At 40.0% G+C, this 20,821-nt stretch overlaps 1 protein-coding gene across 5 annotated transcripts in view; it reads right to left on the bottom strand.

The window, feature by feature from the left end:
• NPNT (nephronectin) overlaps nt 1–18,667 on the bottom strand; it is a 75,869-nt gene extending 57,202 nt beyond the window's left edge. For 2 of the 5 annotated variants that reach the window (XM_025465814.3, XM_049104946.1), the window contains exons 1-3: nt 18,516–18,642; nt 16,327–16,427; nt 1,721–1,771 (exon numbers count right to left, since the gene is read on the bottom strand). In XM_025465814.3, coding sequence (XP_025321599.1) covers nt 1,721–1,771; nt 16,327–16,427; nt 18,516–18,586 — 223 coding nt within the window. In that variant the 5' untranslated portion in view covers nt 18,587–18,642. Of the gene's footprint in view, nt 1–1,720; nt 1,772–16,326; nt 16,428–18,515 lie in introns of all 5 variants that reach the window. The other 3 variants (XM_025465813.3, XM_025465815.3, XM_025465812.3) reach the window with 2 other exon arrangements.
• Between the last annotated feature and the right edge of the window lie 2,154 nt (nt 18,668–20,821).

Here is a 20,821-nt window from a genome sequence, read left to right as displayed (position 1 = left end):
AAAAAAGATGGTGTATAAACAAATTATTAAAAAACATGCTATACTGTGGATTGGATGGACCCCAATCAAATAAGAGGGTGTTCAAAGTATTCTATTTATTGTTATATATTATTCTCTCTATGTAGTCTATATATTGGCCCCACACTATTTATTTATTTATTTATTCATGAGAGACAGAGAGAGAGGCAGAGACACAGGCAGAGGGAGAAGCAGGCTCCCTTCAGGGAGCCCGATGTGGGACTCGATCCCGGGACTCCAGGATCACGCCCTGGGCCGAAGGTGGCGCTAAACCGCTGAGCCACCCGGGGAACCCTTGACCCTCACACTAATAGCAAACATTTATCAAGAACTGTTCTGCATGAGTTACTCATGGCCAGCAATAATTTTGCAAAGTAGGGCTAAAGATTATGAAACTGTGGCTCAGGAAAAGTTAAACAAAACATGTAGTATCTTACAGTTGGTAAGTCACAGGACTAAGTCCTAATCCTAGATCTCTTGATGACAAAGCCCACATTCTACAGTTGACCCCTGAACAACATGTGGGTTAGGGGTGTCAATCCCTGTGCAGTCAAAAATCTATGTATAATTTTTGACTCCCCCCAAAACTTAACTACTAATAACCTATTGTTGACTGGAAGCCCTACCAATAACATAAACGGTGGATTAACACATATTTTATTCTGTATGTATTATATACTACATTTACACAATGAAGCAAGGTTAAGAAAATGTTATTAAGAAAATAAGGAAGAAAAATATATATTATGGTACTTTACTCTATATTTTAGAAATCCATGCATAAGTGTACCCATGCAGTTCAAAACTCTATTGTTCAAGAGTCAAGTGTACTTTCTTTGGCACTGCCTCCTTAACCTCAGCCAAGCTCTGCTAGTTATTCCTACTGCTCTTATTAATTCTAAGACATACACTCTGATTTTTTTAAAGTCTTCCTGAACAAGGAAATTCCTTAACTTTTATTTCTAGTACTATCAAAATTTTTCCCCAAATGTTTTTGTTAAAATCCTTTCTTCTCTTAAAAACATCTTCTATGACATGTGATAATATCTTTCACCTATCAAAGTACATTGTCTTCTTGGCCCCAATTTCATTAAATAGAATTTCAAATCTTTCTCCAAAATTTTCCACTAAAGTGTCAAAAGGGTGATTTGTTAAGTGACACTATTCACTTCCAAAAATATTGCACACAAGGAACCTTTTAAGTACAAAAACAATATAACAGAAATACTCATAGATCCTATTATAACATTTTGTATATTTCATACAAATAAAAATATTTCTTACCTGAATTTTTCCATGGAGAATTAGTGAATATGAGATACAATTCCCTCAGGTTAATGATAGGCTGGTGTTAGTAATTTCATTTGGTGGACTTTTTAAAAATTTCCTTCTTTAAGTATTAAAAATATAAACTGTCCTTTAGGTTAGAATGGAGATCAATTTATTAGGTTCATAAGACAGGAGAAAGGAATTATAAACTGAAAGGGAAAAGTTTAATGTAATAACTGAAATAAAATTAACTGACATAATTATGAACAGAATAAGCAGATCTCTAAAAAATATAGTTTTCCCCGAAATAGGCAACTCAAAAACACAACTAATATTAAGTTTTATTGATAGCTTTGTAAAGTTATTATTTAGAAGTTATGCCTTTCAAGACATAGGTTAGCCAAAATTATTTCAAGAAATATGTTCATCTAACCTTTGAGCTGGCACCTTATCCTGGCTATTCTCTGCCTTAAGACGTAGAAAGCTGCAAAACAAATGTCCAAAAAAAGAAATTCCAGATCTTTTCTCTGTAAGGAGGCTGGACTTGGGTATTTAGCAACTTGTTACATTCCCGGAGACTTACACATATTCAACGCTCAGTGCTTTTCTGAAACAAAAAAAAAATCTAGGACATGTTTAAAATAGTAATATTTTAGTCACCATTTTGTCATTCAAAAACATTTTGTAACAAAAATATTAACCAATAATTGAAGTTGTGCTATTCTTTCATAGTCCAAATTCTAAATTAGAGTATTTCAGACCTCTTGTGGCACTGTACCTTCCAATCCAATTTTTCATTTTCAGAATATTAATTTTGGTTCCAAGAGACAGTATCCTTTTATTTAAATGAGTGTTGGACAAAATATCTGAAAAAAATTAAAACTTTTGATCAATTAGTAATGAAGGCTGGTAGTTTTTTAATTGGTAGATCTTTACTTACCTGTTTCTTACATACTTTGTATCCCCTTTTCTCTCCAACTCTGGGGAGGAAATATTAAGGTTTGTTTTTTCTTTCCTTCCACAGCATTTTCTTCTTGCATGGCTGCTTTGGTTGTCAATAGCAACAAGAATTACCGTGAAAGCTCAGCCATTTCACTTGAAGATACATAAATAACCCAGTTTAACGAAAGTAAATGGAAGAAACTTGAAACAATACTAATAATGGTTAGGGCTTGACCACCCTAGATGTCCTAGAGGTAAGGGAAGAGATGATTTATTACTTCTTGTGAATTACTACCTTCCCTCTTTAAAGCATAAAATATTCACTTTTACTTTTTATACTTGCATAAATTAAGATTAGGTGAATGGAGCCTTCTCTGGGGTAATAGCAGAAGAGAAATATTCCAAGACCAAATTGATTCAGTTAAAGTAATAATTTAACTATTGATCCAGAATGATTGTTCTGTATTTTTAAAGGCATACATATTGATATATATACACACATCATTATCTACTTGGTAGAAATGTTTTTCACGTTGGTTAAGTTCATAACAATTAGCATTTTGTATTTATTGTTGCTGATGTTGTTACTTTAAAAGAACTCACCATATCTTGATGTTGACACATTTCTTAAAATAGGATAATGAAATATATCAGGTACAATCTTAGCAAAAAGCTGAAAATAAATCAAAGCATAAATTGCAAATTACATTCTGGATCACATAATAAGGAAAATTGCTTAAGGTTATGGTAATGTATTAAAAGGGAAATATATAAAAGGATACCGTTTCTTTAAGACTCTTTAATTGCCAATTTTTAATAATCTAATTTATCAAGAAAAATATATTAAATGATTTTAAGTAAAGGTAAATAATAAAGAATAGCAAACATCATTATTTTCTAATGAGTTATATTAGTACTAAGCAGCCAAACAGTTCTGTATAGTTTATTTTTGTCTTATAATATCTTAAAGTTGGGTCACATTTCTCCTACTTAATATAAATCAGCCTTGACACACATAGATTTAGTATATTTTATGGTATCAATATGTATATCCATTTAATAAGATTTCTAGCATGAAATTTTAGCCCGAGTCTTCTATTTTTAAATTTGCATTTAAAACTATACAAAACTGCATTTTAAATCCAAGTAATGTTAAACCCAGAATAGATTATTTCCAGGAAGTTTCTGGGGCCTATTCTCTATTGATGCATAAGGAAATTTTCACAGGCAACCATCACCACAATTTTTGTGAAAGCTGCCAAAAATAAATGCCCTACATGTATTTTTTGTGGTATAAACCCCGCTGTGAGAATCATTAAAATAGGATTCATTAGTAGCAGGTAATATAGAAAAAATCTGTCCCATCTTATCCTGATAATCTGTTTCTCACAGCCACTGTAAAACAGCCATAGTAGTACATACATGCAATATTGAAGCAAAGCCACTCATAGTTTAGGAGTCTAGAACTCTGTTCTGAGACTTGCCCAAGAATCACTGCCTCAGTTCATCTGAATGCTGATACTATGCACTTTGCTGAGGGTTATCAGTGACATCAGCATGGTTAAAAATAATAAGCATTCTGATGATTTTATGAAATTGTGACTAATATAATCTATAGAAACTGAACTATTTGGAGATCAGTTAGTCTTTCTAGCCTGCAAAATACAGGCTTACAGATTTGAAGTCAATCCTGGGTTTTTGAAATTTAAAAAAATGAGGGATAAGAAAATCTTAAGGAACTGGGCCCAGCTATTATCCAAAGGTATGCCTATCTTCTAGTATACAATTTACTGTAAATTTAATTATAAACTGCCCAAATGTTAGGCCAAGTATAACCTTTGAGAAGGAAATAATGAAATGTCCCAGACTAAGGAGACAGATAAAATTGCCACATGGCCCTGATAGGAGTCACACAGCCTCTTAAGAAAAGAGCACAGCATGACATATGCACATTTTCACAAGTGACAAATGTCAGGTACATGCATGAAAGGGAAAAGTCCTACCTGACACTGTCCTTCTATCGCTCAACTCTCATCTGTAGCTAGAAAAAGTAACTAAAAATTTCCCACACTCCAATCTTAAATTTTACACTGTACTTCTCACTGTCAAAAAAGTTCATATTAGCCTGGCAATCTCTGTTCATAGACAACTATCCAACACCGGACATTTAAGACACCAACATTCAGGACAACATATCCCATGAATAGCATCTTAAGTAATTTGGATGATCCCAACTTTCAAATCACTACTTATAAGTATGTATTCAAGCTACAGAATTCATCAGATTAGAGAACAGAACATTTAACATATCTACAAATCATTTCTTTATAGTTTTTCCCTAATCTCTCCAATAGTTTTAAAAAAAAAAGCACAACTCTGCCATAGTTGGGAAACGAAACTATATAAGAGAATACCTATTCGTGGCCATATATAGATACCAAGATATGATGAATCTTTTAATTCATCAATGATTTTAAAACTCAATCCAAAAATAAAAACAAAACTCAATCCAAGAGACAAAGGACTTTGAAACCACCATTATCTATGTGAAACACCATGAAATATTTATGTAATCATATGAACATGAAATAATTTATCCAGTAGAAAGAAACTATTACCACAGTAAGTGTATAATGATATAAAATCAACTCTAAATATACATGAATGTTAAAAAAAAAAATACAGCTAAGTCTGAGCTGCCATTTGTGTTTTTCTATTTGCTGTTTTCTGGCATGTGAACATTTGGCAGGTAATTACTGAGTACCTACATATTTTAACCCTGAAATAAAACAGAAGGTATCAAAGGCTTTAGAAAAATATTTTGGGTGGCAGGAAGCTTATATTTGGGTAGTCTATCTGTGGAATTAGTTTCTGTAAATGTTGCAACATATACCTTTGACCATTTAGAGATCTCTCCTAGAAATTGAGTTTGAGAACCCTAATGGATGAAAATAAGGTAAAAGATTTTTGAAAAGCAGCAATGCTTTTGTCAAAGAAGAATAAATTTGGAAATTCCAAATTGTTTCTTCCTTTGCGTACATTAGTACAAATTTAAACCATGATGACATATTTTGTAAAATTTCACCATAAATCACTAATATCTATGAAAGGCAACCCTAACCTTATGATCTGATGATGTTATAATAGGAAAACATGTCAGTTCCGGAGGATTTACATCATTAATCTACAGAATTTACATCATTAATCTACAAATGAAATGTTCAGTTTTAGAATTTAAGTGACTCTAGATTATCCACATGCAAATAACTAATGGCAAATCTTTAGTCTCAAACTGGCTCTCCCCTGACATCTGGTACATACCAAGGAGGTCTCTCCAGTCTTTAGTTAAATGTATGGCAGAAAATGAGGGTTTCTAATAAAGTATAACTAGAAAAAAATGTTTTGTTTCCTCCAAAATCAAATACTATATCCTAAAGCTAAGAAACTATTTTGTCTATTCATATCTTTTCCCTTCCATAATAAAAATAACAAGTTCACTTAGACTAAGGGAAAACTACAATTGTTGAGAGAATCTATGAAAGAACATGGAGTGAACACATAGATATGTCACTATTTTACCACATATAACAGAACTTTATCCTATCTAGGCTTTAATGTATTTCTTTATGCTGGCTTTATTAGTAATTTTATTAGAAATTCTATTATGACCACAATTATCTCTTTAATTATGCACTACTATTAATTAAGTGATGAAATTAGAAAACTGAAAAGCTTTAGGGCATTAAAATGGAAAATTTCTTTAATTTGACATTATTTAACTGAACTCTATACTTTGTAACAAATCAATTTTTAGGAAATGGTTGTACATTTTGAAACTAATTTGCCCTGGCAGGTTCCCAAGGATGCACTGTCAATCACATTAGGGCTATGCTACTAGTATTTTTCTTCCGTTGTAGTAACTGATATCACTTCGAAATTTCTCAAGCCAAATTACTTTGGCTGCATTCTATGTTCTTTGAGAACTGATCATTTATTTGTTCCCATGAAAAAAAATATTGCTTGGCTCTAGCAATATAAATTCTTTAACTCCCTCCTAGGTTGATTGACAGAGGGTAACCATTCTTGGACAGGTTAGATTCTTGGTTGGTACTAATCTCTGAGGAAAGGTATTCAAAACCCCTTTCTCTGTCTGCTTCTCCCAAGGAAGTGCAGTACTTAGTGGACTGGTGCCCTCTCAAGACACACACTGAGCTATCTTTCTTTGAGAGAGATTCTCTGAATATAGAGTGTATCAGGGTTTTAGGTTCCATTGCCCCTGGGGCTTCAGGACTGCAGGACAATCAGTGGTTCCTCACACCCCAGTGAAAAGGAGTTAAAACTGAGTCTGTTTAGGAACATGAAGAGTACTTACCACAGACTCTGCTTTGAGTCTGTTCAGGTATAAGTGGCTTAAAGCAGCCCTTCATGAGACCCAGGGGAACTGGGATAACAATAAGGGTCATTTGAGCTCCTTTGCAGATCTCTATCTTTGGAGAAATGAGCACTGGTCAAGGAGTTTGTCTTTCCTGCGTTCACTGGCCCTATTTCATGTAACAGCTCGAGAAGGGTAAGTGATGCCTAGAAGCAAAGCTTGTGTCTCATCTCTTATCCCAAGCCATAATTTGCTTAGAAATGAATAAAACCATAGCAAAATGGTGATAAGCTTTTATACTGATATCCAATGACTACAAAAGTAATTCATATAAAATTGATATAAAAATTTTCCCACTGATTTACATGCAGAACTTCTTTATACTGGATCATAGGAGATATCTATCTACACTCCATTCACAATGTCTCTGGATACCAACTCTACCAACTGTTTACTGATCTTTAAAATACACAGGAAAGAAGGGAGGGAGGGAGGGAGGGAAGAGGGAGGGTATGGATTAGACTTTAATAATACAGCAAACTTCAAAATGTTGTTAGAGATCTAACTTAAAACTGTCTTTTCCAACCTGTAATTTTCCATAAAGCCCTAGAGAGTTCATGAATCACAGCTATTCTGGGCTGGATTGAGCCGAGATATTAGAAAGCTAAGTATGTAGAAAATGCTTCTTAAACTTTCCATGAACTGCACTTTTAGAGTAGGGGCTTGATCTTAGTTCAGAGCATCTTCTATGAGATAGCTTTGTAAAACCACCACCGGCTTCATGACAGAAATGTTGCTCTGTGTGGCCCCTTCCACTCTATCATTCACCCCCACTCTGAGAAGGACCACATGAAAGTCTTCTTCTAGAACTACATGAGGGAAAAGCCATAATTTCCCCTAAATAACTGATCTTGTTTCCCCTAACAAATATCATGAATTATATGAGCAATAACACTTTTCTTTTTCCTTCAGCTACCAGAAGCTAACACCCAAATTATAAGGCACGTTTAAGATCCTACGCTTTACATATATCTACATGTTAAGAACTCTCCTCCTGACATCTTCCCTTTTATTCTACCCTTTTTTTTCTCCCCCAGCCCTGGTTATTTCTGTTTTCCTATTTTATTGCATGCATTCCTAGAAGTCACTTCATATACTTCCCCAAACACCAAACAAGGTAGACCACAAACATAGAAATGAAGAAACCAATTCTATTTATCTTTTAAACTTCTCTTCTAAGGAATCAAAAATAAAAAGTGGCTGAATAGGTTTCCACTATGTAATATCTATGATTTAAACTCCTTTAAGTTATATATTTTATAGAAGATAATTTATAAAAATAAAGAGTTCTTCCATTACTGTACTTACATAAATATAAGATGTCCCTAACTCTCCCATATCTAAATGTATTTAACAGTGATGATAAATATTCAAAGATATTTGACTGTGGCACATTTCATAAAACCAAAATATTGAAAATCACCTAAATGTGCATAAACAGGGATTTTTAAGTTAGGTATATCCACATAATGATATACTATACAGCCACTTAAAAGAATGAGTCAAGTTTACATAAACTAATAAGGACTGGTTTCCAAAATGTAATATATGAAAAAGGAAGATACAGAGTAGTTCTTATTTTATGCTATCAATTTATAAACAAGAATGATTTTGCAAAATGCTTACAAATCTCTGCAAAGATCAATAGGAAACAGTTCCTGGGGATTGGAACTAGGTGTCATGAAAACAGGGAAGTTAGACTTACCTTCACTACCTTCTCTCGCTCTTCAAGTCTTTCAATTTTTCATTTAGGCATCCACTTATTTGTTTTAAATGAAATGATTTTAATATACAGTTAAGACAAAGATTAGAATAATGGAAAAGTTATGCCTCTACGGTTTTAAAGTCACTTTTTAAAAGTATTTTGACACAATATTTTAGTATTTTCTGAAAATCTTTTTATCATGACATGTCTCCCAAAAAACTTTATTCAGAAATCAAAATTCTACATAATCCTAATAATAAAAAAGAAAATCCTCTATACATAGTGATAAAAATTATGACTGACCTATAAATAAAAGATCAATGAATTAAGCAACTCCTAGACAATGAGTAAATCTTTCTTACAAGTAAAAACGACCTTACATCCATAAAAAATACACGACTGATAATAGGCAGGATGCCTGGCAGAAATCCTGGCAAATGGACAAACCGCATTCCGTCCTCCTAATATCAGCCAGTTACCTCTGGTCCAAGAGGAAACAGATGAAAAAGTGGGTCAAAGGTCCATTGACCTACCAGAAGGGGTTGTGGGGGAAGAGTAGGGATCAGAGTATCCTAGAATTAAGCAACAGTTCAGATCTGGGTGTGGAATTGGCAGACCTTGACATCAGCACTGCAATCCAGTATTTTCCATTACTACTTACTACCAAGTAAAAAACCATTCGCCATTTGATCAAAACTACAAACGTATTAGCCATTTGACCACACATAAAAAGTTATCTTGCAGAAATACTAGATTTTCCAGGTTATTTTAGAATTGTTTGTATTAGTAAAGGATCATAATGAACATAAATGTCCATCAGTAAGAAGTTAATTAATAAATTATAGTATAGCCATGCAATGGAATACTATAACAAAAATGCCCATCAATAAGAAGCTAATTAATAAATTACAGTATAGCCATGCAATGGAATACTACAAATCCATAAGAAAAAGTAAGCAGGCTCTTCATGTACTGATAATAAAGCTTTCCAAGATACATTGTTAAAGAAAAGAAGTAAGGTACAGAACAATGTATACACTATGCCTTTCATTTGTATAAAAGAGATGGGGGTAGAGAAGACCTAGAAATTTGCCCATTAGTATGTAAAATCTTCCTGAAAGGTACACAGAAAGCTGATAATATTCATTGCTCTGAGGAGGATTATTTGAATAAATGCATTTTCTCTTACAAAGTAAATATTTTAAAAAGATTGATGGGAAAAAATTTTAAACCTGCATCAAATTGTTGGGGAAGGGGTGAAAATATCTGTGCGGTGGGAAGGAGGTGGGAGTAATGAGGATTAGGCCATCAGAACCCTCCTCTCATTCCCTTTCATCTCCCACATGAAGACCCAACCCCCGTGATGAATATCTTCCATTACTCACTGGGGGATGCTGCATGGAATCACTCAACATCACTGGACTATCACTTAAAAGCATGCAGTTGAATTCAATAGACTCAAAATGCATATAACATGAATTCTACAGATAAAAAGTACCCTTCAAAAATGCTATTACACTTGCTCTAACAGGGAGTAAGGGAGGAAAAACATACTGTTTTTCAAAGCTTATTTGAAAGTTTTCAGATAGAAAAACAGAGCTGTCTCTGGGCCAGAAGTGCCTCCATGGGACCAGTGTGTACAGGCAGGTGCACTCTGCAGCAGCACATCCCTGCAGCCAGTATCTGAAGGCCTATATAGCAGCTGACCTTGCAGTGACTAGAGCGTTTCCCTTTAAGTGACCTGACCTCCCAGCTTGGGAAGTACTAACATTTCTAATCCATAAAGGTTAAAACCTTCCCAGATTAACTTTATGAGGGGATTATAGAAAATCAGTAAATCTTAAAACTATTATATGAAGATCAGTTCTAAGGGGAGAAAAGAATAAAGAACCAAGTACTTTCTGTGAAACTTAACTTTCAAGACTACATATCCTCAAACACTACCTGTTTGAAAAGGTCAAACTTCTTCAGATACTGATTTTAGTTTGGAATCTGCATTCCAAGACCACTTGAAGTTACCCAAAGTACACAGTGTTCTTAAATAACCTTTTCACGGAAAGTGGTAGTTGAAGAATCTTTTTTTTAATGTTTTTATTTATTCATGAGAGAGAGAGAGAGAAGCAGAGACATAGGCAGAGGGAGAAGCAGGCTCCCTGCAGGGAGCCAATGTGGGACTTGATCTCAGGACCCCAGGATCACACCCTGAGCCCAAGGCAGACACTCAACTGCTGAGCCACCCAGGAGTCCCAGTAGTTGAAGAGTCTTAATCAAAAACTACACTTCCTGAGGACTTGGAGATGCAGGATTAGTGCTAAAAGTAGTTATGGGATTGTCTACTGCTTTGCTTTTATTCTTACCAAAAACAAACAAACAAAAAAAAACAGAACCAGAATCTGCATTCCAACCCCCCAAAACAGAGAAGGAAGCTAACAACATTAAGACAGTGAAGTGGGCTCAGCTCCATCAAGGTGGCCCCAAAATCTGAGGGCCACCTTCAACATGGCTCTGGGCCGAAAAGCCCACCTGAGACTCCCAGGTGTTCTTGGGGTAGGTGTGACAATGAGTATAAAGAAGGTTTAATTATAAAATGCTAATGCACATTAAATGGAGATCACCATTGCTGTTGGCTAAAAACAGGAAGGCATTTACTAGGAATAACTTTTCTGTGGGGGAACACTATATGTGGTCTTCAAAGCCAATTCCAGTATTTCTCATTTATTCTTGATAATTTTAAACACAAGTGTTTGGGGCGCCTGAGTGGCTCAGGGGTTGAGCATTTGCCTTTTGCTCACATCATGATCCCAGGTCTGGAATGGAGTCTCCCATCAGACTCTGTGGGAGCCTGCTTCTCCCTCTGCCTATGTCTCTGCCTCCCTCTGTGTCTCTCATTAATGAATAAATAAAATCTTTTTTAAAAACTTAAAAAATAAAGACAAGTGTTCAAAATCTAAATAATCAAAGAAAGGTGTAAACTACATAATTTTGTGACTAGGGACAAGAAACCAGTATAGGGAGCAAAATTTAGTAAGTTATGTTCCATGTTGAAGATTAAGTTTCTAAACCCAGATAAAAGTAATGAGTGAAACATGAAATTTAAATGTTTTGTTTACAAAATCAAAATCTCTACTTAAACTAATAACCTTTTCATTTGAAATACAGAAATTTAAGAATTTGCTCTTCAATTTTCAAGGGTCCACAATCCTGAGCCAGTAATATATATTATCCAGCAAAATTATTTAGCAACTCCAAGATAGTTTCAGAATACATTTCTCCATTCCTCTGTTGCACTAACCTATACATTTATTTAATGCTGATAAGAATTTAAAAGTCTCACTTTCCATGACAATCGTACAGTTGTAGCCTTTAACTTCAGGGAGGAGGAAATGAGGTTTAGAACTAATAAAGCAAAGTCAAACTCTAGGTTTTACGGCTTTCCAAAATTTTCAGAAAAATATATCAGAACATCTGCATTTGCCTGGTTTTAAGGAAAAATGATACAAAACCACTCTAATTCACATAATTTCCTTCAGAAACCACAAATTGCTCAGTGACAGCCAAAGAACTCAGAAACTAAATAGCTTTGTTGAAACCTGGAACTTGTTGTATTTTGAATTTTTCTTCACACCTCTAAAAAGTGCTTTCAATGGAAACACTACTGTCATAGCCACATATATAGCCAAATCTGTAAGTAAATAGAAAAACAACCATACAGACATATAATATTTAGATCCTCTATACTCTTTCTACATCAAGGAAGCTCTTTAAATAGCTAACCAGGTATAAAAGTCAGTGACACTCACAGGTCCCAAACTATCTAATGCTTTCAGTTAAGAGCTGGTTCCACACAGCCTACTCATTTTTTTTTAATAAAATACACAAATCCTGAGAATTCTTTTTTACAGAGACCTCCACTTGGTAGGAGAAATTGTTAAAATCATTAAAGTGAAATGTACCATTAATATGATGGAAAAGTGAAGGAACAGAATAATTACAGAATAAGAAACAAGTATTTTGTGACAATCAGAGTAATTAAGGTGCTGTGATTCAGAAAATTTCACTTTACCATAAAGAGCCACATTTAAAGATAAAGCCCCAGACAATCAGAAAATCAAGTTCTGAATTCTCAATATGGAGAGATCCGTTTATGGATCAAGAATGGAGGGGGGGGGGGAATAGGTTAAACAGGTGATGGGGATTAAGGACACTTGTGATGAGCACCAGGTGATGTACCTAAGTGTTGAAGCACCATACTGTACACCTGGAACTAATATTATATTGTATGTTAATTAATGGGAATCTAAATAAAAACTTTAAAAAAGAATATAAAACAAAGAATCAAAGGATAGAAAAAAAGCAAGGGGATGACCTCTAAAATAACTATGAAAACACAAGCTGCCTGTTTCTGGAGTAGGTCTTGCTTTCTGCAGCTGGGCAGGAATGTTGGGATAGAATGTCAGGTGGCACGGGCAGGAAGCAGAAGAGCGCTCCTAGGCCTGTCTGGGTAGCATCCTTCCTTCCTCCGTCCCTGAGGGAAAGATAAGCCCAGCTGAAAGTGGCTTTGTGGTAAGACACTGTGACCAGGAGCGGAGGCTGAGCAATACTAGGTCCCTGCAGACTAAACTGGCCTCTCCAGACAAGACCATGTAAAGGGGAGTAGCAAGTGAACATGAAACACAGAATGTTCTACATAAACGTATCTATTTGACTCACAGGAAGAGAGTCAAAAGGTCTCACGTATGGTCAACCAAATGGATTAAACGCCAAAGGGTCACTGCACTGGGCCACGAGGTATGGTAAAAAATATGATGAGGGCATGGCCTCCCCCACTTACACATCTTCTAAGGAATACATTGGGAGGTTCTGTGTTTAGGTGGGAATAGTTTCCTTTTGCTTTGCTGTGCTAATTGGAAGGAAAATTCTTAAGCGAATCATTCAGAAAAACAAGAAGCAGGGGACTTTTGCGAAGGAAAAGAGAATGCTCTTCATGGGTAAGAACTCTGAAATTATCTGCCTTTTATCAGAAAGGCAAAAACAATTTTCACATTAAATTTCCCAGAAGCTCTTTGGAATACTTTTTTTTCTCTTTGGAATTTTTATAGGTAGTCCATTGCCAGCTCTAAGTGTTAATGAATAGCAGGGCATTTTTCCTTGACAAAAGTTTCAATTTCATAAAAGCTTCCTTTAAAAATTAATCAGTTCTCTTTGGGTCCCAGCAAGCCTCTCTTTCACGTTGTTCTCATTTTGACCTGACCTCTCACCCCTACATTCCTCTACCTGTTTATAGCAAAACAAAGACAGGTGACCTCTGAGCTGACAAGAGACATTTGGACCATCTGAGATTATGAAAAAGCAAAACACACACAAGGAAACATCCATCTTTGATCATTTTTACAACTTTGCCATCTACAACATTAATGGTAAAGATCCACCTGGCTCTTTTTAAAGGCATTTTATTTTATTGTGATATGGAGAACATTAGAACCATTGTTTTTATTTTGGGCAGCAAAATGCAAAACTACATTTATCATGCCTAGAAAACAAAAAATCTGATAGCATGGGTATGTCCCATCCCATTACACTATTTCAAAAGCAGTATTCCCTTATATTTCTTTTTTGCCCCCCTTATATTTCTTTACTTCCATCAAACACATAATAGTATTTACTCTGCCAGGAACTGTATTAAGTGCTTTACGAATAACTCATTTACACCTCATTCACGGTCTTATGAGTTATTGTACTATTTATATCCATTTTAGAGATGAGGGGAAAAAAAGCACATGGAAGCTGAATGACTTGCTCAAGATCACACAGCTAATAAGAGGTGGAAATGAAATTTAAACCCAGGTGGTCTAGCTAGAGTCCATGTGCCTCTCCATTATGTTGCCTCTCAAACTTTCACCAAATCTAAGTTAACATAAACTGTGATTTGTACAAGATCATCTTATATGTTTTCATAACATTACCATTCCAATAACGGACTTGTCATTCTTACAGCTTCCTCAGATTCTCAAGGAATACAAAGAAAGAAAAAGGAAAATACTATCAAATGCTATACTTCTCCACTTTACATTCTGTTAGCAGCAAGATGAAAGTACAAAAAAACAATAAAATGGTGTCTCGTATCTGCTGGGAGAGCTACTTTGCTAGGAACTTACTTGGATGCTTAAATTCAGTAATGTCACTGTAACTCTGCAAGGTCTTTTACACTCGTTCACATTTATAATCACCAAGCTGGTGTATACCGGAGAAAATTTAATGGCATGTAAAAAGAACAGCTCTGAGAGGTTCTTTCTGGGGAACTCCACAGTTGATGAACCTCTCAGAGACAGAGGAGTTTTCTCCTTGGAATTCTTTCAGCACATCTGGCAGCGTGCATATATCCTCCTCCACCCTCTGCCTCTGGAGAAGGTGTGTTCCACTGTGCCCGGGGCACTGTGCCAGAACAGTTCTGTCCCAGGTAGGGCTTGGGTGCTGTGCGCACCCCAAAGCACTTCAACGTGCATTCTGGGAGTGTCCTGCCCATTAAGACAGCAAAGGAGGAAATTATCTCCATTCCTCTGTAAAGAAACTATCCTCTTTTTTTTTGGAATGGTGTGTGTGTGTTGGGCCAAGAGAAGGGTCCTGTCTTCACCCTCCAACTATCAAAGTCTGATTGCTCTTCAGATTCCACACCTGCGGCCTCCAGCTGTGCAAATACGTCTGACGCTGCGATATAACTGCCAGAAGACTATTGGGCCAGGTATCATTCTTCTTTTCGACCATCTTCCCTTAAAAACAAGTAACCAGTAAGGCAAAGCAGCTTTGCCTAGTTCTTCTGTTTACTGGAAACTGCAGTTACCATCTTCTCCCCTTACAAAAAGATGCGACGGCCCAACCATACAAAGTCTGGCCCAGTGGCTTGCAGGTAACAGACAAGCATTAGTCCTTTCACCCTTTCCATCTCCAACCAGGGATGTCAACCTGTGACTATTACTTTCCCTCCTCTGCAAAGTTAAGGGCATATATCATGCAGATAATTCTCAAAGATGAAAACAGCTGTGGGAACTCCTAGCTTTCCTGAACTTAAATCCACCCAACTGCTCCCACTGTCAGCCCGTATCTAAGGCAGGCTCCACCCTGTCCAGCTCCAGCCTTCTTCATTTCACTTCTCTATTCCTCTAAGCCCCTTCCTCATGAGCAAGAAAACATTGGCATGTAAGGAACCCAACTTTGTTCCTATCATCTCACCAGACACCCCAACATAGCACAATGCCCCCAGAAATTCACTTGATCATTTGCGGATCTTTTTGCAGGGGACGTGGAATACACTTTTGAGGTCCAGATAAAGAGGCGAGGAACAAATTTCTCAAAGTTCCATCATGCGGCTCTAATTTCTACCGTTAAAATATCCATGGAAAAGGTAAAAATCAGTGTTCTGATTTGGTGCTGATTACACGAGGTTGATTATTTCTAGAACTGAAAAGCGATCTTTTCTTCAGAGGAGTTATTTGATTATGGTGGGTGGTCCATTTAGACCAGTCAATACAATCTCACTTCAAAAAAAAAAAAAAAAGTTTACAAATAGGCGACTTTCCACAACAGGTATGTTAAGGATTTTATTAGTGCTATAAGGTTCAGAGTGTGTTTAGTGTAAATACAGTCTAGACTCATTATCTTACCCTCATCTTAGAGTCTGGAACACAGAAAAGAAAAAGCCTGATGAGAAAACAGGAGCTGGAGATAGTGGGGACAAATGCTACAATAAGCATCATAGGTGGCTCTCTGCATAACAAAGCTGGTACCTTACTACAAGTGACTCACGTTGAAAAAAGGCAGAATAAGGAATCATAGAAAACTATGTCAGAACCACACCACCAAGCCTCGCTTAGTTATGAGCCCACTGGTGTGCAGAGTCAAGCCATGAATGATGGTGGAACGCCGAACCTCCTAGGGAGCTGAAGTCCCCAGGGATGATACTCACGCTGACACTGTCCCCAGGACCGGCGGGCCCAGCCCCAGCAGCAGTCAATCCTCCCACCATAACGACATAGGCCAATTGATGACACTATTTGCCTGGGCCACCTACCAAACAAAAAGATTCAAAATAAATAAAGACATTTTTGAAGTTAAATATATTTTCCCGTTATTATTTTTAAAAAATTAAATCACACCCAACAATTTTCTTTGCATTCCTTCATGCTTGCAGAAATTTAAGGATAAAACACCTTCAGGAAAATAGTTCTGTGATCTAATTCCAAGTTTCAGAGAGTCACACACACACACACACACACACACTACACACAGGAGTAGGGGGAAAGGGAAGGGAAGATCCTTTCTTAAATGGAAATAGCAACAGCTAAAACTAAGAATTCTCAAGGCTGACACTCACAGGGTGGTTTCTGAAGCTTGAAATAAAACAGATTCCTCAAAGACCCACACCTGTTACTTGGGGGAAAACCAGTTTTGACTGATTTATCATAAACTGAAAAGTATTAAATACTATGACATGTCAAAGCGGAAAGAAAAAAACTCTGCCTTATGTTTCTGCCTTGGAAAGAGGCAGATGTGGGAAGGGGCAGAAAGATGGGAGCTTCCTCAAAATCAAATGAAACAGACCTCTTTTCCAGATAGGACTCTTTGGCAAAAAAATGTTCCCAGAAGAAATAAAAGTATTAGAAAAAAGAAGTCTAAATAAAACCGAGAACAGTTTACAGTGTGGCTAAATCTCAAGTTGTGCTTGTGGTTTGAAACTTCTCTGCATCAACAATTCGTGTCATCTAATGTAAATAAGGACTAAAAGTATTCAATTTCAGGATGCCAATTTATCGACCAGATTCCACTTTGCACCTTCTTTGGTAAAACCGTTTCTTTGTTCAGATTCACACCTGAGTTTTTTTACCCGGGAGGCTCAAACTTTTAACTGGCTGTTTTAAAATCAAAGCCACCTTAAAAATCTTCCGCATCCTCATGTGATGTATTTCCTATTGCAAATGTGCGTGCCAGAAATGTACAACGTACCCGAATGTGAGCAAAGAACTGCTCTAATAAAATAAAATCGCCTCTGGCCGCTACCCACATTTTCTTAAAAACGCTCCTGATCTTTCCAATTCCCAGTTTCTTATCTGCCCTTCTGCCACCCCCCCCCCAAGCCCGAAGTACAAAATCACCCCGAACTTTCTATTTCCTCCCACCAGCGCTCCTCTGGTTCCCCTGGGCTGTCGTTCCCCTCCAGGTACAAGAGAGCCCATCAATCGTGGAATTGATTTGTTCCAAGATTACAAGTAAAACAGGTGCGGCTGTCTTGGGGGCCGCGCAGGGGGACGCTCGGCCGGGTCCGGGCGGGCCGGGGGCCGGGGGCCGGGGTGGGGGCGTCTCTGGGGAAGAGGAAGACCGAGAGCGACGAGACCCGGCTTAGAATCTCCCCCGTGGCGCAGCGGTTGAGCGCCGCCTTCAGCCCGGGGCGAGATCCTGGGGTCCCGGGATCGGCTCCCGCGTCGGGCTCCCTGCATGGAGCCTGCTTCTCCCTCTGCCCCTCTTTCTCTTTCTCTGGGTCTCTAATAAATAAATACATTCTTAAAAAAAAAAAAAAAAAAAAAGAAAATCGGCGGGAGCAGCAGCTCGCGGCGGGCCTGGTCTGGCACCGCGCGCCCGAGCGCATCCCGGAGCAGGAGCGCGGCGCGCCGCGGGGAGGAGCGGCTGAGTGGCGGCGGCGGCGGCGGCGGCGGGCGGGGGTGCCGGGACCTGTCGGGGCACGCGGCGGCCCGGCTCGCCCCGCCCGAGGTCTCGGGGGCCCCGCGCGCGCGCCCACACTCCCAGACACACGCCGCGCGGCCCCGTCCCCGACCCCGTCCCGGTCCCGGTCCTCGCGGGGCGCCGGGGCTTCCTCGCCGCCGCCCTTTGTGTGGACGCCCCGACGGCTCCCGGGCTGCGGTCCGGCCCGGCCCCCCGGGAGCCTCCCCGCCCGAGGCGCCGTCCGAGCCACCGCCCGAGCCCCTGCGCATCACCTCGGCGCATCACCCCCGCCCGGTCCTCCGAGCCGGGAGCCGCGGTGGGCTCGGGGCCTCGCGGCGGGGTCGGGGCGCCCCCTCCGCAGCCCCGGGGGCCCCTGCTCGCGAGCGCGGTTCGACGGACGCGCAGGCCGGCGGGGAGGGGCCCCGCGGCCCAGCTCACCTCACGTCGAACTCGGCGGCCGCCTGCAGGTAGAGCGAGGAGCCGAGCAGCAGCGCCAGGAGGAGACCCATGCCGGGCGCCCGCTCCCCGCCGCGCTCCCCGCCGCGCTCCCCGCCGCGCTCCCCGCCGCGCTCCCCGCCGCGCTCCCCGCCGCGCCCGCAGCCGCTGTCGAAGGCGAGCGCGCGGCCCGAGCAGGTCTGCGGCGCGGCGCCGGGGGCCCCTCTGGCGCCCTCCCCTCGAGGGGAGGTGCCGCGGGGGGAGCCGCGCCGCCCGCGGGGAGGGGCGCGCGTGCGCCGGGCCGCCCGGGGCCGGGCTGGGGGCGCTCCTCGGCGGAGAGCTCGGGCCGGAGCGCCGAGGGCCGGCCGAGCGGGGCGGGCGCGGGGCTGGAGCGCGGCTGCGAGCCCGGCCCGGCTGAGGGCGCTCGGCAGGAAAGGGGCGGCCGCGGAGGGAGGGGGCCCGGGGCGTAGGTGCGCGCCCCGCGGGTTCCGCCCGAACAGGTGGTGACGGCAGCGGCGGCCGGAGCTGCCCCGGGGGGCGGAGAAGCCCGGGCCGGGAGACGCTCCTGGGGCTGGAGCTGAGCAGCGTCCGCCTTGGGTGAAACCGCAGCACGACTGCGCGACTTGGACAAATTAGCAAAGGCGAGCTCCGGGAGTTGGCTTCTCCCGCAGAGTTGGCAAAGGCAGATTTTTTTTTTTTTTTTTTATTTTGTAACCACCGAAAGAAACGTTTGGCTCTCCAGCGGAGTTTTGCAGAAGAAACGTGCAGACTGTGTCTGTCTCTGCCAGCGCAACTTCGAGCACTTGAGCAGCATAGGAATGCCTGCCCCTCCGGGGGCACGTGCAGGCCAGCCGGGGCGGGCTGTTACTACTTAGCAATCTGTGGAGTCTGGGCTTGGTTTCCTTTAGAAACCATTTTATTTTATTTTATTTTTAAAGATTTTATTTATTTATTTATTCATGAAAGACACACACACACACACAGAGAGAGAGAGAGGCAGAGACACAGGCAGAGGGAGAAGCAGGCTCCACGCAGGGAGCCCGAGGCAGGGACTCCATCCCGGGTCTCCAGGATCAGGACCTGGGCTGAAGGCAGACGTTCAACTGCTTGGGCCACCCAGGTGTCCCTAGAAACCATTTTAAATGACTGTTCTGTTGTTGCAGAGTAAAACATACTGTATTAAGACTGCTCGAATAAAAACACACCAAGATCATCCTAAAATGCATGTTAAAACATATACCCATTGAGTCACCCCTCTTCTCAAACCCTGCCCCAAAGACTCCCCGATGCGGAAATGGACCCTTTCTCATACATCTCAGACCTAAACTATTCTCTCTCTTCCCCTAGCCCAGGACCTCCTTGCCTTTCTCACACACTCAGGCCATGCCCCTGTCTCTGCGCCACTGACTGGCTGATAAGTGTGCCTGGACCCAGATACCTGCGAGGTTCACATTCTCACTTGTTCAGACTTTGCTCAGATGTCACCTCTCTGAGGACTCCAACCATGACCACCCGAATTTAAAGTTGCAAACCGGGGCCGCCTGGGTGGCTCAGTGATTGAGCAGCTGTCTTCAGCTCAGGGTGTGATCCAGGGATGAGTCCCGCACCCGCATCTGGCTCCCTGGAGGGAAGGAACTTGGGTTTCCTTCTGCCTAGGTCTCAGTGTCTCTTATGAATAAATACATAATATTTTTAAAAATAATAAAGTTGCAAACCAGATCCCTTGGGATGCTCCAGGATTTGGTCTCCTTTGTCTTTTCTCCATACCACTCATCCTCTAATGTCCTATACAATTTGTCTCTTGTTTGTATGTCTTCCTTCTGCTAGAATGCAAACTCTTCAAGGGAAGGTTTCTTTGCTAGTCCTAGAACAGTGCCTGGCATGTAGTAGGTGCTCGTAACTGTTTGTTGAATGAGTTTGTTTCATGACAAACTTTTTTCTATCTTTATTTTCTTTTTGAGGTTTCTGAAACTTCAAATCTTCAATGGAAAGTTCTGTGGCAGAGTGATCTCACTATCCTGATTTCTTAGTGTGTATAAAAACAGGAGTTTTATGCAAGAAAAGGAAAAATAATGGTTTCAACTTAAACGACTCTTTGATTTCCAAGTTGTTTTCTGTTAGCAAAACAAGTTTCTATTTTAATCTCAGGAAATATCCATGCCAATTCAGGCTTGGGACATTATTTTAGGCAAACAGCTTGGTGTCATCTATTTCAGATCTTTCTAATGAAGTCCAAAAAATGTAGGAGTCAAAATATTTTTTCTGCAGAAAATCAAATTTTTGTAAGTGTAATGTAGGCTTGTTTCCAG

Source organism: Canis lupus, chromosome 32 (assembly GCF_003254725.2).
Source record: "Canis lupus dingo isolate Sandy chromosome 32, ASM325472v2, whole genome shotgun sequence".
NCBI classification, from domain to species: domain Eukaryota; kingdom Metazoa; phylum Chordata; class Mammalia; order Carnivora; family Canidae; genus Canis; species Canis lupus.
The sequence above is the reverse complement of the archived record's forward strand: the minus strand, read 5'-3'. Positions and strand labels throughout refer to the sequence as shown.